This window comes from Pristis pectinata, chromosome 7 (genome assembly GCF_009764475.1).
Source record: "Pristis pectinata isolate sPriPec2 chromosome 7, sPriPec2.1.pri, whole genome shotgun sequence".
In the NCBI taxonomy this organism is placed as follows: Eukaryota; Metazoa; Chordata; class Chondrichthyes; order Rhinopristiformes; family Pristidae; genus Pristis; species Pristis pectinata.
In genome coordinates, this window is record NC_067411.1 from 86,618,673 (window position 1) to 86,631,842 (window position 13,170).

A 13,170-nucleotide genomic window follows, 5' to 3' on the forward strand; every position below is an offset into this window, starting at 1 on the left:
TGAATCCCTCCCTCCTGATCCAGCTCTCAACCATGCATTCATCTGCACTGTCCTCCTATTCCTACCCTCACAAGTGATAGCACCAGGAGTAATCCAGAGTTTATACCCTTGAGGTCCTGCTTTTTTTAGCCTTCTGCCTAATTCCCTGCATTCACTCCAAGCTTTTTTTCTACCCAAGCCATTGGTACCAATGTCTACAACGCTCACTGGCTGCTCACCCTCCGTCTTGAAAATGTTCTGCAACCACTCATAAACATCCTTGACCCTGGAGCCCGGGATGCAATGCACCACCCAGGGGTCTCGTTCTCTGCCACAGAATCTCCTGTCTGTCCCCCTGACTATCGTGTCTCCTATCACTACAGCTCTCCTTGTCCTCACCCACCCCTGCTATGCAGCAGAGCCAATTGTGGTGACACAGACCTGGCTGCTTCTGCTGTTCTCCTCTGAAAGGCTACCCCCCCCCCACCCCCACCCCACCAGCAGAATCCAAAATGATATACTTGTTATTGAGCGGAAGGCTGAGGTCAAAGCTTTACACAGATATGACACTGAACATCTTATGACTATATCAGTATCAATTTTATTGTAAAATGTTTAATTCCGCAATCACACCACTTCAAAAAAAATCATATTCAATCTACTTAAGATAAGATTTCTTTATTAGTCATGTGTACATCGAAACACACAATGAAATGCACCTTTTGTATAGAGTGTTCTGGGGGCAACCCGCAAGTACCACCACACTTCCAGCACCAACATAGCGTGCCCACAACTTCCTAACCCGTACGTCTTTGGAATGTGGGAGGAAACCGGAGCACCCGGGGGAAACCCACGCAGACACGGGGAGAACGTACAAACTCCTTGCAGACAGCGGCAGGAATTGAACCCGAGTCGCTGGCGCTGTAAAGCGTTATGCTAACCGCTACACTACAAAGAGCATAAGTGTGAAGCCATAGAGCACCGTGAGAAATAGAGTTAACAGTTCAGGTCCAAAATCCTGCATCAAAACTGGGACAGAAAGAAAAACAAGTTAGCTTTAAGTTGATTAGAAGTCTGCAACTTAAAATAATCTTTTTCTCTCTTTCCCAGGTCTGACAAAGGGCTTTTGATTTGAAGTGTTAGCTCTGTTTCTCCTTCCCCAGGACCTGCTGAGTTTTTCCAGGATTTTCTGGGTTTTCTTTTTGAATATCCAACTTGCTACTACCAGAACAGTATCAAAAATTTTCTATTTCTAATGATCAAATATTTCATCTCTACATGCACAGCCATGAACAATGCTTCACCACATTATACATCCATTTGCAACCTATCCTAGATTATTGAGCTTTATTAATAAGAGTCTTTTATAGACTTTAACATTTGATGAAAAACAATATATCTAATAGAACAGGAACATCTCAAGAGTACCATGATAAAGTAGAGTGTTATTTCACTACATTAACCTCTGAGAAGTCTCAACCTCAAATCCAATTCAAGAGTGTTTTCTGATCATTGATGTGATGAATTCATAGAAATTTCAAGATGAAAGGGAGCATTCAACCCATTATGCCTGTCCATTCCCAGTCTCACATTAGAGTTATCTACTCTAATTCTATTCCCTTGTACTTTCTCTACACCCTTTTTTCTTCAGTTTCCTTTTAAATAATTAGAGGGTATCAACTTCAATGGCCAATGTTGTAATGCATTCCATTTTCTAAGTGACTTTCTGCTTTATTTTTGCAGGATTTATCTTATATGTTCATGTATTGATTTGCTGACCATTCATCACGGTGAGATTTCCTTCTGTTTTAGATATATCAACCTTAGCTCATTGGCTGCACACATTGAATCTAAAGATTGTTAATCAGACACTTCTCCATTTTTGAGAGTGTAATCTGTGCTGCCATACCTATACACTAGGAAGTGATGTGTTTCCAGTACAACTGGTTCCAGGATGAGTTGTTAAATCAAAGCACCATACAAGGTAGATGTAAAAGATATCAAGTCATTATCTGAAGAACTAAGAGTCTTCTAGAATCCAAAACCATATTTAACCTGCAGCTAGTCACATAGTTAACAGTTTTCTCTTCTATCTGCTGTTTTGGTGACAGTAGACCAAAAGCAATTTACTGGTTACCCAAGATCCTTCCATTTTAAACCCTGCTTAATTGAATCCCTCAGTTTTTAAAGACCAGTGACACATTAGGTAGTCTGTATATGGAACAAGCTGCCAGAGGAAGTAGCTGAGGCAGGTACATTAACAACATTTAAAAGACACTTGGACAGGTAGGTGGATAGGAAAGGATTAGAGGGATATGGGCTAAACACAGGCAAATGAGACCAGTTGAGATGGGTGCCTTAGTTGGCAGGGACCAGTTGGGCTGAAGGGCCTGTTTCCGTGCTGTATAACTCTAATAGGTTAGAGATGAAGATGTTTTATTTTTAAAATGAAATTGCTTCATCGCTGCTTGATGGACTGCAAACAAGTGATATTAATGTTTCCACCCAGAAGTGAAATGTTAATCTTAGTTCTACCGCAACAGCTAAGAAATAGATACTTATAACAAAACATTCCTTTACATTCATTCCACCATTTTACTTGCATTTTTGTACAGCTATACTGCCACCTAAAATGCTTTGTATTTAGATCTGATTTTCAGATCTATATCGGCCCAATGCATTATTCTGCATTCAGTTAATGTAATATAAATGTTGCTTCGCAAAGCATCTAAAATATCAAGAACTTATGCTCCATCATTTCAATAACAACTCAGTTTAGATGTCTATTGAATCATGTAAATGAATTAATTAGCATTTTTTCTTTTTTTATATATATAGTAAATAACACTGTTTGTTAATTTGACTCAATATAAGTTATTACTTATTTGCCTCTGTGTGTTCCAAAAGACAGAGGGACAACTCCTGCCTCTCTGGTTTCAAAGCAATTACTGTTTAACCCAGTTGCTCTTGCCTTAATTTTGCCTTTAGGTTTCCAAGCCCAGCAAAACTAGCCTGTTCGTATTAAATTTAAACCTGCTTTCCAACTGCACTGAAGAAGTATAATTTTAAATATTAGTATGAAAAGTCCCACTTCCTCACTGTGGGACACTGGAAAATATAGTTAGAATTGTGCAGTACGAATCTACCGAGATTGTGCTGCAGATTTATCATATATCATATCACATTTTAAGCATCTTGTGCAATTTTATTTGCTATGTTTCACAAAGGATATAAATGCAATGGAGATATTGCAAAAAAATTAACAATAAGGATATCCCTAAGTGCAAATGGAAAGACAGCAGATTAGAGAAGCATAATTGCAATAATCTAACAAGACTTTAAATATAATACGGCATTGAGGGGCATAAACGGTCGATGTCCTTTTTCCATTTTGTGAATTTCAAATAAAATGGATGGCAATGGATCATTCTCCACAACACTAAAAATGCTCAAAAATTCAAGAAGTACCATAATATAGTCTGCACAGTACTCTGCATCCTTACTCCAGTATTAATTTATGCAATTTACCATTTTAAGCATCCTTAATTCATAAGTGATTATAGATTGTTAAAATTTGTCTTCAAAACGCCAGTTTCAAAAAACAGAATCATGGTTTTAATATAACTATATCACCATTATTTTGTTCTTTTTTTTAATCATCTAGTGCAAATATAATTGGTTGTAGAGAAAACTATGCTGTTTCTCCTAGAACAGAAAGGTGTATGTTCAATTGTAAAGCTATATTAAAGTGAAACTCAAGCCCCCGCACATATAGCATCTGGTTCTAGTTGTCGGTTTTTCCATTATTCAAAAAAGTCAAGAATTATAGGAGCTGTAATATTCATGTTACGGCTGTAACACACAAGGATATAAATGGCATGCTTTAAAGATTGCCACCAGTCAACCCTTGCAAGGATAAGTGGAGCTTTAACAAAGCTTGTGTGCAGGTTCTGCAAGTAATTAGGGAAGCTAATAGAATGCTTTTGTTTACTGTGAGGGGAGCTGAATACAAAAGAAGGGAGATTATGCTTTAGTTATACCAGGCATCAGTGAGACCACAGATATGGAGCTCTGCGCACAAAAATGGTCTCCTTATTTAAAGAAGCATGTTGATGTTTGGAACCATTCCAGAGAAGGTTTACTAAACTAATACCTGGAAGGGGTAAGTTCTCCAAAGAGGAAAGGTTACACAGGCTAGGGTTGTATTCACTGCAGTTTAGAAGAGGGAGAGGGGATTTGACTGAAACATACCTGAGGGGTTCTTGAAAGGATGGGTGCAGAAAGCATGTTTCCTTTCATGGGGGCTTCTAGAACTAGAAGTCATTGTTTACAAATAATGGGTCACTTGTTTAAGACAGAGATAAGGCATTTTTTAAAATCTCTAATATGTCTTTAAAATGTTCCCTCACATGTAGTGGAAGAAGAATCTTTAAATATTCTTAAGGCAATGGTACACAGATAAGTGAGGGGGGTGAAAAGTTATTGTGGTTACACTGGAATGTAGAGTTCAGATTGCAATCAGATCAGCCATGGCAGACTAAGCTCAAGGAGCCAACTAGCCTACTCCAATTCCTGATCTGTATGTTCATTTGTAACTTAATCTGAAACTCAAAGCAGCCCATCACATGCCCAAGTACATCATACGATATGACCAGCCTGCCTTGCTTGGTCTTGCATTGTGTTCTTCACTCACTGGGGTGGCAGTCAGATTTCAGTGTCTACTCCACCAACCATATACTGAAGGCTGTTCTCGCTACTTGATATGGTTACTGACACCGACTTTGAGAGAGGGGTTAGTGAAGAAGAGGGGATTAAGAGAGGCGAGAGATAGGGAAGGAGGACCAAGGGAAGGGGGATTAGGAAAGAGGGTGAGGTGGACGGTGCAAGGTGAGGGAGGCGAGGGTTTGGAAGCAGGTGTGGGCAAGAGTTGTACCTATTTATCCACATGAGTGTGTGGTCAGAATATATTGAAGTATCCGTATTTCTGTGTGTGAGTGTGCACCAGAGTGTAGTCTCCAATGATAGTGGACCTCCCTGCCATTGGACCTGGCTCTTTTAACTCCCTCTGGCTACTGGTGTTCAACAGGCATAAGTGGTTAAAATAAACCAGGTGGAGACATCGTCCACTCTTCAGAATGCTGGAGTGCAGGCAAATGATTTTGGACCCTGAGATTGAAGGGTACTGAAAGTTGTTTGACAACAAAAGTCTAAGAGAACATCCAACTCGCACCTTAAATAAACTGGCCAATTTTATGTCCATGAAGGCATTAAACACTCAGTTGTGATTATATAAAAAAGTAACACCTATCCAGGTTTAGAAACCCGCTTGGTGGTTCTTAGGGAACTTCAGAAAGAGGTCTTGCTCAAGGTTTAAAGACACAAGTGCTAAATAGTGAGAGCGCGGTTCTTGCCCTGTTGCCTCATCGTATGTCAGGCAACAGCAGTATGACAATATCTACTGTGAACCGATTCTGCAGCTACTGCTAACCGTAACATAGCAGAACTGCAGCCAAAGACAAATACTTCAGTAGACAGCAGACCGTGCCCGCAATACTTCACAATGAGATCAAACTACTTAGACTCTCGAACAATCCTCGATGCATCTAAACAGCTTTCCCGGGGGGAGGGGACTGACTTATTTTTCGTTTGGCAAAAACAGAAAACAAAACCCCCAGCCGCCAGTTTCCTGCACCCACACACTGCGGAATGAGGCACGCGTTCAGTCAGTTTTAGACAGTGCAAACTCTTGGCGCTAAACTGTTCGCCAGCATATCGCGAAAATGTGATTACAAGTCATCCTCATTGGTGTCAAGATTCGGGGCGATGTGTGTCTCCGGAATGGCTCCTCGCCTTGCCAGATTATGCATGTGAAATGCACGAGTATAATTGCTTGCTTCAAGAAAGATTTTTAAGGTATTGCTTCCAGTTGAAGTATCTCACGTTTTCCAGACTTGGCTTGTTAGAGCTACGGTGAAATCGCCCCTTTGTGTCGACCTATGTCCACAACACTGGTGACCGTCTCTGGAGACCAGCGCTCTTCCCACCCCGCGTCCAGTTGGTGCCCTTCGGCTCACACGGCATCTGAAGCGCAGAGGAGCGCGGTTGTTCCCATCCCTCAAGTTCTCAGTCCTCTCGCTGCTGACTGCAGACTCGATTAGTTCTGGAGATGGGTGTGATTGTAACGAGGATTGGCATCTGTTCCCAGAATCGCGGAGGAAGGGCCCAACTAAAGCCGTTTGGCACGTTTCACATTGCTCCAACACCTCAACTTTACAATAATGCAACGCCCGCATGCACAATCATTCTTTTTTTTTTGCTATCTTTTCAAAAAGCCTCAGATGATTTAATTTAAAAAAAAGAATTAGATTGCTCAGAATTCGGCGACTGTATATCTGGAAGCAGTAAAGAGCCTCGTCCATGGGGTTCACTAATGATTCCCTTGAGGAAAACATTAATCGCTCCCGATGACGGGGTGTTGCCTGCTGCCCCGCTTCCCTTTGTAATTTAATTGGAAAAACATTCTTTCAGCCCGTGGAAGACTTCACAGAATGACATATACGGTACACAGCCAGAGTTTGCTGCTGTGTGCTCACCAGTTCTATGCAATCAGTGCCAATGTTATCACTAGATCAAGTGTGAATGACACGCGGCCAGTCGCTCCCCTAATAATTGGTGTGTCTCAACAAACAAGCACAGCCACATCAAAATTATCTTTATTAGATTTTCTCCAATTGTCAGCTAAATTTGATGCTTACACCTAATTTATAAATATCACCAAATGGCTGTTGTCAAGTATTTTTGTCAGAAAAACCTCCACACATTTACCTTCCTTTCAGACTTAATGCCACAACACAAACTAAATAATCCAGTCCTGGGTGGCACAAACCAAAATGGCTCATTTAAAATGTCAGACAATGCTCTGCTTGCAAAATCTGACAGGCTAGGCAGTGAGAACAAACGGAAGTGCAGAAACAGATAAATAACAGCAGCCCATAATCTTTTTTTTCCCACCCTTGGGTCCACACTCGGAGAGATCATTGGGCAGCCATCATTCCCTTTCCTAACCCTTGGGAGACTGAAACCAATGACATTTTCTTACTACACAAATCAGATTCGCTCATTCAACAGAGAATGAACACCTAATCTGGGAACTTCATGACTTGCCTGGTTTACATAGTAAAAAAAATATAAAAAGAACCTGTTTTTACAAGGAACTTTACGCAACCGCACTATTTCTTTAAGTGCTTTACAGCCTGTTTCCCACTATTCTCACTTCTGTAAGGGAAGTGGCAGAATCCAATCTGAGAACAGTCTATCCATTGGCTCTCTGTGGACGTATGCTACGTCATTACTATGAGTTGAGAGACAAATATTGGTTAAGACACCAAGGAGAATTTTCCTGACCATTTATGAAATAGTCTCAGTTTTACATACATGTGAGAAAGCAGATGGGCCTCAAACTAAGAATTGGAAGCAGGTGTAGGCCATGCAAAAAGGCAACTCAAATTGTACTGCACCAGGAGTGTTTGGGAGTATTTCACACTCAAATGTCTCAAATGGTTTTTGACGCCACGATTCCTGCTCAGGGAGAGGAAAATGCCCTCAGCAAGCCACTGCTGACACCACATGAACCCTAAATTCCTGTTTATTTAACTGAAATGCACACAGCTTATCATCCTTAAGAAACAAATCCATGTATTATTGAGTGGAAAAATTAAACAGTTGGGACAGAAAGATGATGCTTTAGGAAAGAAAAATGAGAGAAGTTTCTAGACTGAAGTATGTCTCTATTACTACTGACCAGGTGGATGATACCCAGCACCAATTATCATGGTGATTTTCAAATGCTTTTTTGGTCAGTGTTATTGAACTTAAGGATGAATCTGCACTATAAGCAGATGAGATATTTTCAGGGTTTTTTCTTAGTTTCTTGTAATATGGAAGCTTAAAATGAAGTTGGAATCTGTGTGCTAACATTTAAATTCCAAATTGCTGGCACAAAAACATTATCCATCAGAAAATTCACAATAAAGGTCTTAAGATCAAAAACTACCAATGAATTTTGTTTAATTCTGAAACATTTTCACCCATCTGTCATTCTATTGATTTTAAATATTTTAAACAATATTTCTTGTTGTGTTACTTCCTTTATATGCAATGCAAGGGGAAAAAGCACTTATAAAGAATGTCTGGATTTTCCTCCATAACATACAGAAAATAACCTCCACCTGAGAATCTCCTCCCCTCTACTACATAAAGAGGCTGAGTGAGCAGAAAGCATGGAAAGTGATCAATGTTAATTTTCTTGTAGCAGCAGATGTCTCCGAATCAGTCTCTGAAAATCAGGACACTCAATATTCAAACAGAATTATTCAAAACCAAAAGCAGAAATAGACTAAAAATTGCTAAAGAAAATTCTGATCATCATGAGATTTGAATGATTGAAAATGGCTGTTCTTTATTGTTAGTAACTTTTTAATTATTTACAGATTTGATGGGAAGTACCCAATCTGGAAAATGGGCAAAGCCACAATGTCTCTTTCTCTGGCGTTCTCTTACTTGGACGACAACTATGGCACACTGGGGCTTGGGAAGATGGGAGAAATGGACAACTGCTTCAAATCTCAAAATGCCCAGGAAACTTCACAGAGGTCATTTATTTAATCATTTCTGAGTCCAACCACTGTAGGAGGAGGTTCACTTCAATAACTATGACCGGAACCCACTTATTTCCAAACCACGTTTCAATTTTCTTTTGGTGACACTATCAGCTGCTACGATGAGAACACTAACACATCTGAAAGCAGTTCCCAACGTTCAGAATCCAATTACATTGACTGTTCAAACATCAGCCACTGCTTACTGCATTTTGTTTTGTAATTTAGGATCCCAGTGATACCTGCCCAGCAGTAGTTATTGCCCTTTCTTAATTATCTTAAGGACAATAAAAGTTACCGTATAACACAACCACGGACCAGGCAAGGGATTGCAGGTTCCCCTGTCTAATTAATGATATTAATGAGCAAGTTGTTTTTCACTAAATGACGAGCTAACAATTTTTAAAAAACATCAAAACAAAGGAGCAGGAGTAGGCCTTTCAGCCCTTTGAGCCTGCTCTGCCAATCAATATCAATCCTCTATCTCACTGCCAAACTGCCACTCTCTCTCCTTACCATTTGCTACCTCTTGTCTAGACATCTATCTCTTTCTTAAATGCATTCAGTAATTTGGCCTCCACAGCCTCTCTGGTAGAGAATTTCACAGGGTCACCGTCCTCTGCATTAAGAAATGTCTCCTCATCTCAGACCTCAATGTCTTCCCCACCCCCCACTCCCCCAACCTGATACTGTGGCCCCTGGTTTCAGGATTCCCCAGTTAGGGGAAACATCATCCCCGCCTCCAGCTTGTCAAAATGTCATGCTTATTCACTGGAGCTATCGCCAAGATGACTTTATATGTCGAACTAACAACTTTCACAATGTGGAGAGAGTGTATTTAGCCAAACCCGTTAATGCAATTAGAATCCACACCCACCGTGTTGTTGGCCGAGATTATAGGAGTTAGTCAACTATGCCTTTCCTCTCAATGGTAAATCAAACCCGTGTCCTTGGACAATGGGTGGAATACGTCCCTCCCTCATTCTCCAGTTCCCAACAACGCTAATGAGACTTCTTCAAAGAGTGACTGGACTGGTCAGACCTCTGGAATTGGGGGCAGGTCAGACACCATCTGTAGGAGAGATAAACCTAACGTTTCGGGTCGGCTCGTTGTCAGATATTTCATCAGACGTTTGCAGCTTCTTTCTCCCAGGATATTTCTAACGTTTCCTCTTTATGCTTCAGATCTCCAGTATCTGCAATGTGTTGCTTCTTTCTATCAATGATTACTTCCCTTCTGCCAGATTAAAGCAGGTTAGTGCCGCTCACTTAGCCCGGGCAGAAAGCGACCATTGGTCCCACCTTGCGAGGCATCACTTCATGCTACAGCATGTAGATATACCCCGCTCACCTGGGACCCTGCGCTCGATGCAGGAAACTCCCATTGGTGATGGAATCACATGCATTCTCTAGTGGTTAAGTTAATCATTTGAACTATTACAACACTCAAAAGAATGTCAGTGTCCCCCACCCCGGCATTTATTTAGTTTCTGACTTATTCGACTGAACAACGGGTTCTACACGGTGCCGACTCGCGTCTTTTTATCGAACTTCGATCGCAGTGTGGAATCCAATGGAGGGAAACACCATCCCACGGCCACAAAAGTTGACTGAAAACGGCTTCAGCGTCGCGCACGTCCCTCTCCCTTCGGCCTTATTTAATTAATTCTTTATTGCGCTCCGAGGTACCCCCTGCCCGCCCCCTCTCCTCCTGTATCTCAACGTCAGATCCACCTCGAGCAATCTAGCACCAACGTTAGATTGCAAGTCGGTTGCATAGTCACCCGAAGTAAATACTATCATTGTCCGGGATATTCTCACGTTATTAAATACTTTGCTTCGTGTTCTAACATCACCAGAAGGTCATTTATAGATCCTATGTTTCATAAATCTGCAATGGCAGTTTCGATGTGAATGCACTGCTGGTATTGTATTTAAAGACTCGCCTCCGTGAAATCATTAATGCAAACATTTAGATAGCGACACCGACGTTTTTAAAAATCTGCTTGCCAAAGGGGCGAATAGTTTCTTTATCACATTTAAATATTCTATCACTACTTAAAAAGATTACGTATTTACATGATTTGCACTGGAACTAAGAGTCGCGCGTTGTATTTTTTCCATGTGAAGCCATTCAGTGTTATGCATGTTACTTTACAGAAAGAAGGCACAAATGGAATGATGGAGCGGTTAAGATCAAACCACTACCTTCGGGGAAATGTAGCTGTTTTACGCGCCCAATTTACTTCCTAACACAGAACAGAGGATTTACTTTCTGCCTAAGGAAGCGCTCAATCGGAATCAAACAATGTATCCCATTAACAATGTATCTAGTCCAGAATGGTTTAGAAAAAAATCTCGAAATACTTTATACTTGAATAGAAAGTCATTTAAGAATCGTGTAAGCAAAGCACTTGATTAATTGCGCTTCTTTTGCTCGTTTAAGTAATCACTGATGCTGTTAGGCAATTGCCAATTTAATATGAAAATACATTCTCACCCCCGAAATAAAAAAATAGAACAGCACAATTGCCACAGTTGCCGTAATTTAACTCCTTTACAAACCACTGCCCGAAATATACTTATCTGGAAATCATGAATGAAAGGTGCATCAATAATATTACAGAGGAAAATGGGACGTATTCTTGGTTACAGATACATCATTATACAACGTATACAGTAAATAATCATTTTACCTTCCACTGAATGAAATACAGTTATCTGCAATATATTATGCGTAACATTAAATATGGTTTGTTTGTGGTTATTTTAGTACTAGAAATATTGGAAGCTTTGAAAAATGCTAGCATTGTGGTTTGTGCATTCAATCCTCATCCAAGACAGGCAGAATGATGAGAAATCACTGACAGTTTAATTCCATTTCTTATTACTTGTCTTTTTAAAATATCTTAAACCATGGGATTTAGTTTCTGGAAACAACCATGTTTTTCTAAACCAAAATTAAATTATGAATATTCTTAATATTAATGTAATACGCCTCTGATTGCCTCTAGTTTAAAAGACAGTACAACTGAATCAATTTACCATCTTGATCCCTTTTCGTGAATCTTTATGTTTAACTCCGAATTGACCAGGAATCTGAATGTCCTGATTCAACTATAATTCAAATAACCACACAATCGACCATATGCTTACTAATCTCCGCCTGTCAGATTAAAGAGTTACTATTTTAGTAAAAATATAGTTACCTGAATTTCCCGCGCGTGATATACAATGATCAGACCAAGCAGAATGATGGTAGAAAGGCTAATAAGGCATTTTAGAGCTAATGAATATAGAGATCCCTGTAATATAAAAGAAATACATTTGAGTGTTGATGAACATTAGTGGAAAATTAAACCTTAAAAAACCTAAAAAAAAAGATGTTATGTTCATTATCTCGGAGTGCATATCACAATGTAAAGTTAAACACTGATTAAATTTTATAATAAGCGTTTAAAAATTAAATTGCTCATTGCCGCCAATGCGAAAGTACAAAGCAGTTTGCTCAGATGCACTACAGGTTGGTGATGAGGCAACTGCATAAAGACCAAAAAAGGCCCCCAAAATATGTCAAAAGTACAAGCCAATTACTGTATTTTGCTTACCTTCTGATAAGCCCCCCACGCAAGTTCAGTCTCAATGACCATCACTACAATCCCAAACATACCAAAGATCAAAGCATAGTCGCTCAATCGTTTTCTTTTCTCAAACAAAGCTCTTCTATGTCCCAGCTTGTAGCCAATGTTATTATTTTTCTTTTTGCTGGATTTACTGTTATTCCCACCGTTTCCTCCTCCGCCACCGGCACTCCCGCTGCCCCCATAAGAAACGACCGTGGTGGAGTTGTTTTGCTCCGGCTTGGAGACCACGATCTCCGGGGCGACCGTGGTGAAGATGGGCTGAAGAGGCTGCGACTCCGAGTCCAGTTCATGCAGGTTCCTCCTGGACGAACTCAGGTTGCTGAGCGGCCGCATCACGCCGCCGTTGTACCTGCAGCTGCTCATGGCTATTTCGGTGAAGGGATTGCTCTCCCTGCGGTTGTTGGTGGGGCTGGGCTGCCGGTGCTGGTGGTAGTGTCTGGAAGAGCTGGCATGACTGGCGGAGGACGGGGAAAGCTCGCTGACGTTCAGCTGGCTGCCTTGCCTGGAGGACGAGGAGAGGGGAGAATTGGTCCTGAAAGTGACCGGCGAGGAATTACACAGCAGCCGGCTGTCGCCAGCGGCGCAGACACGCGGGCAGTTGCACCTGATCCATTCGTGCGGCTGCTGGCTGTGTTGCTGCTGCTGCTCCTGGATAAGATCGTGAAACTGCAATGGGGTTTCCATGTCAGAGCTGTTAAAGCCGCAGGATCGGGCTGTGCACCCTGCGCAATGCGTTATGGTACGGATGGGGAAATCCTGGCGCGCAGACGGGCCCATCCCGGCTCCCGTAGAATCCAAGCAGCGCGTCCGATTGGCCGGGCGGACCAAAACAATCGGCATGACGTAATGGGGAGGAGGGGAGGGAAAAAAGAAGCGCGCACTCCGATGGG

General features: G+C 41.2%; 1 protein-coding gene across 1 annotated transcript in view; it reads right to left on the reverse strand.

Moving 5' to 3' along the window:
- Nucleotides 1-12,964, reverse strand: part of LOC127572527 (small conductance calcium-activated potassium channel protein 2-like) — a 103,814-nt gene extending 90,850 nt beyond the window's left edge. The window contains 2 exon segments of the mRNA XM_052019893.1: nt 11,846-11,941; nt 12,245-12,964. Of these exon segments, the coding sequence (XP_051875853.1) occupies nt 11,846-11,941; nt 12,245-12,964 (816 nt within the window).
- Nucleotides 12,965-13,170: the final 206 nt, after the last annotated feature.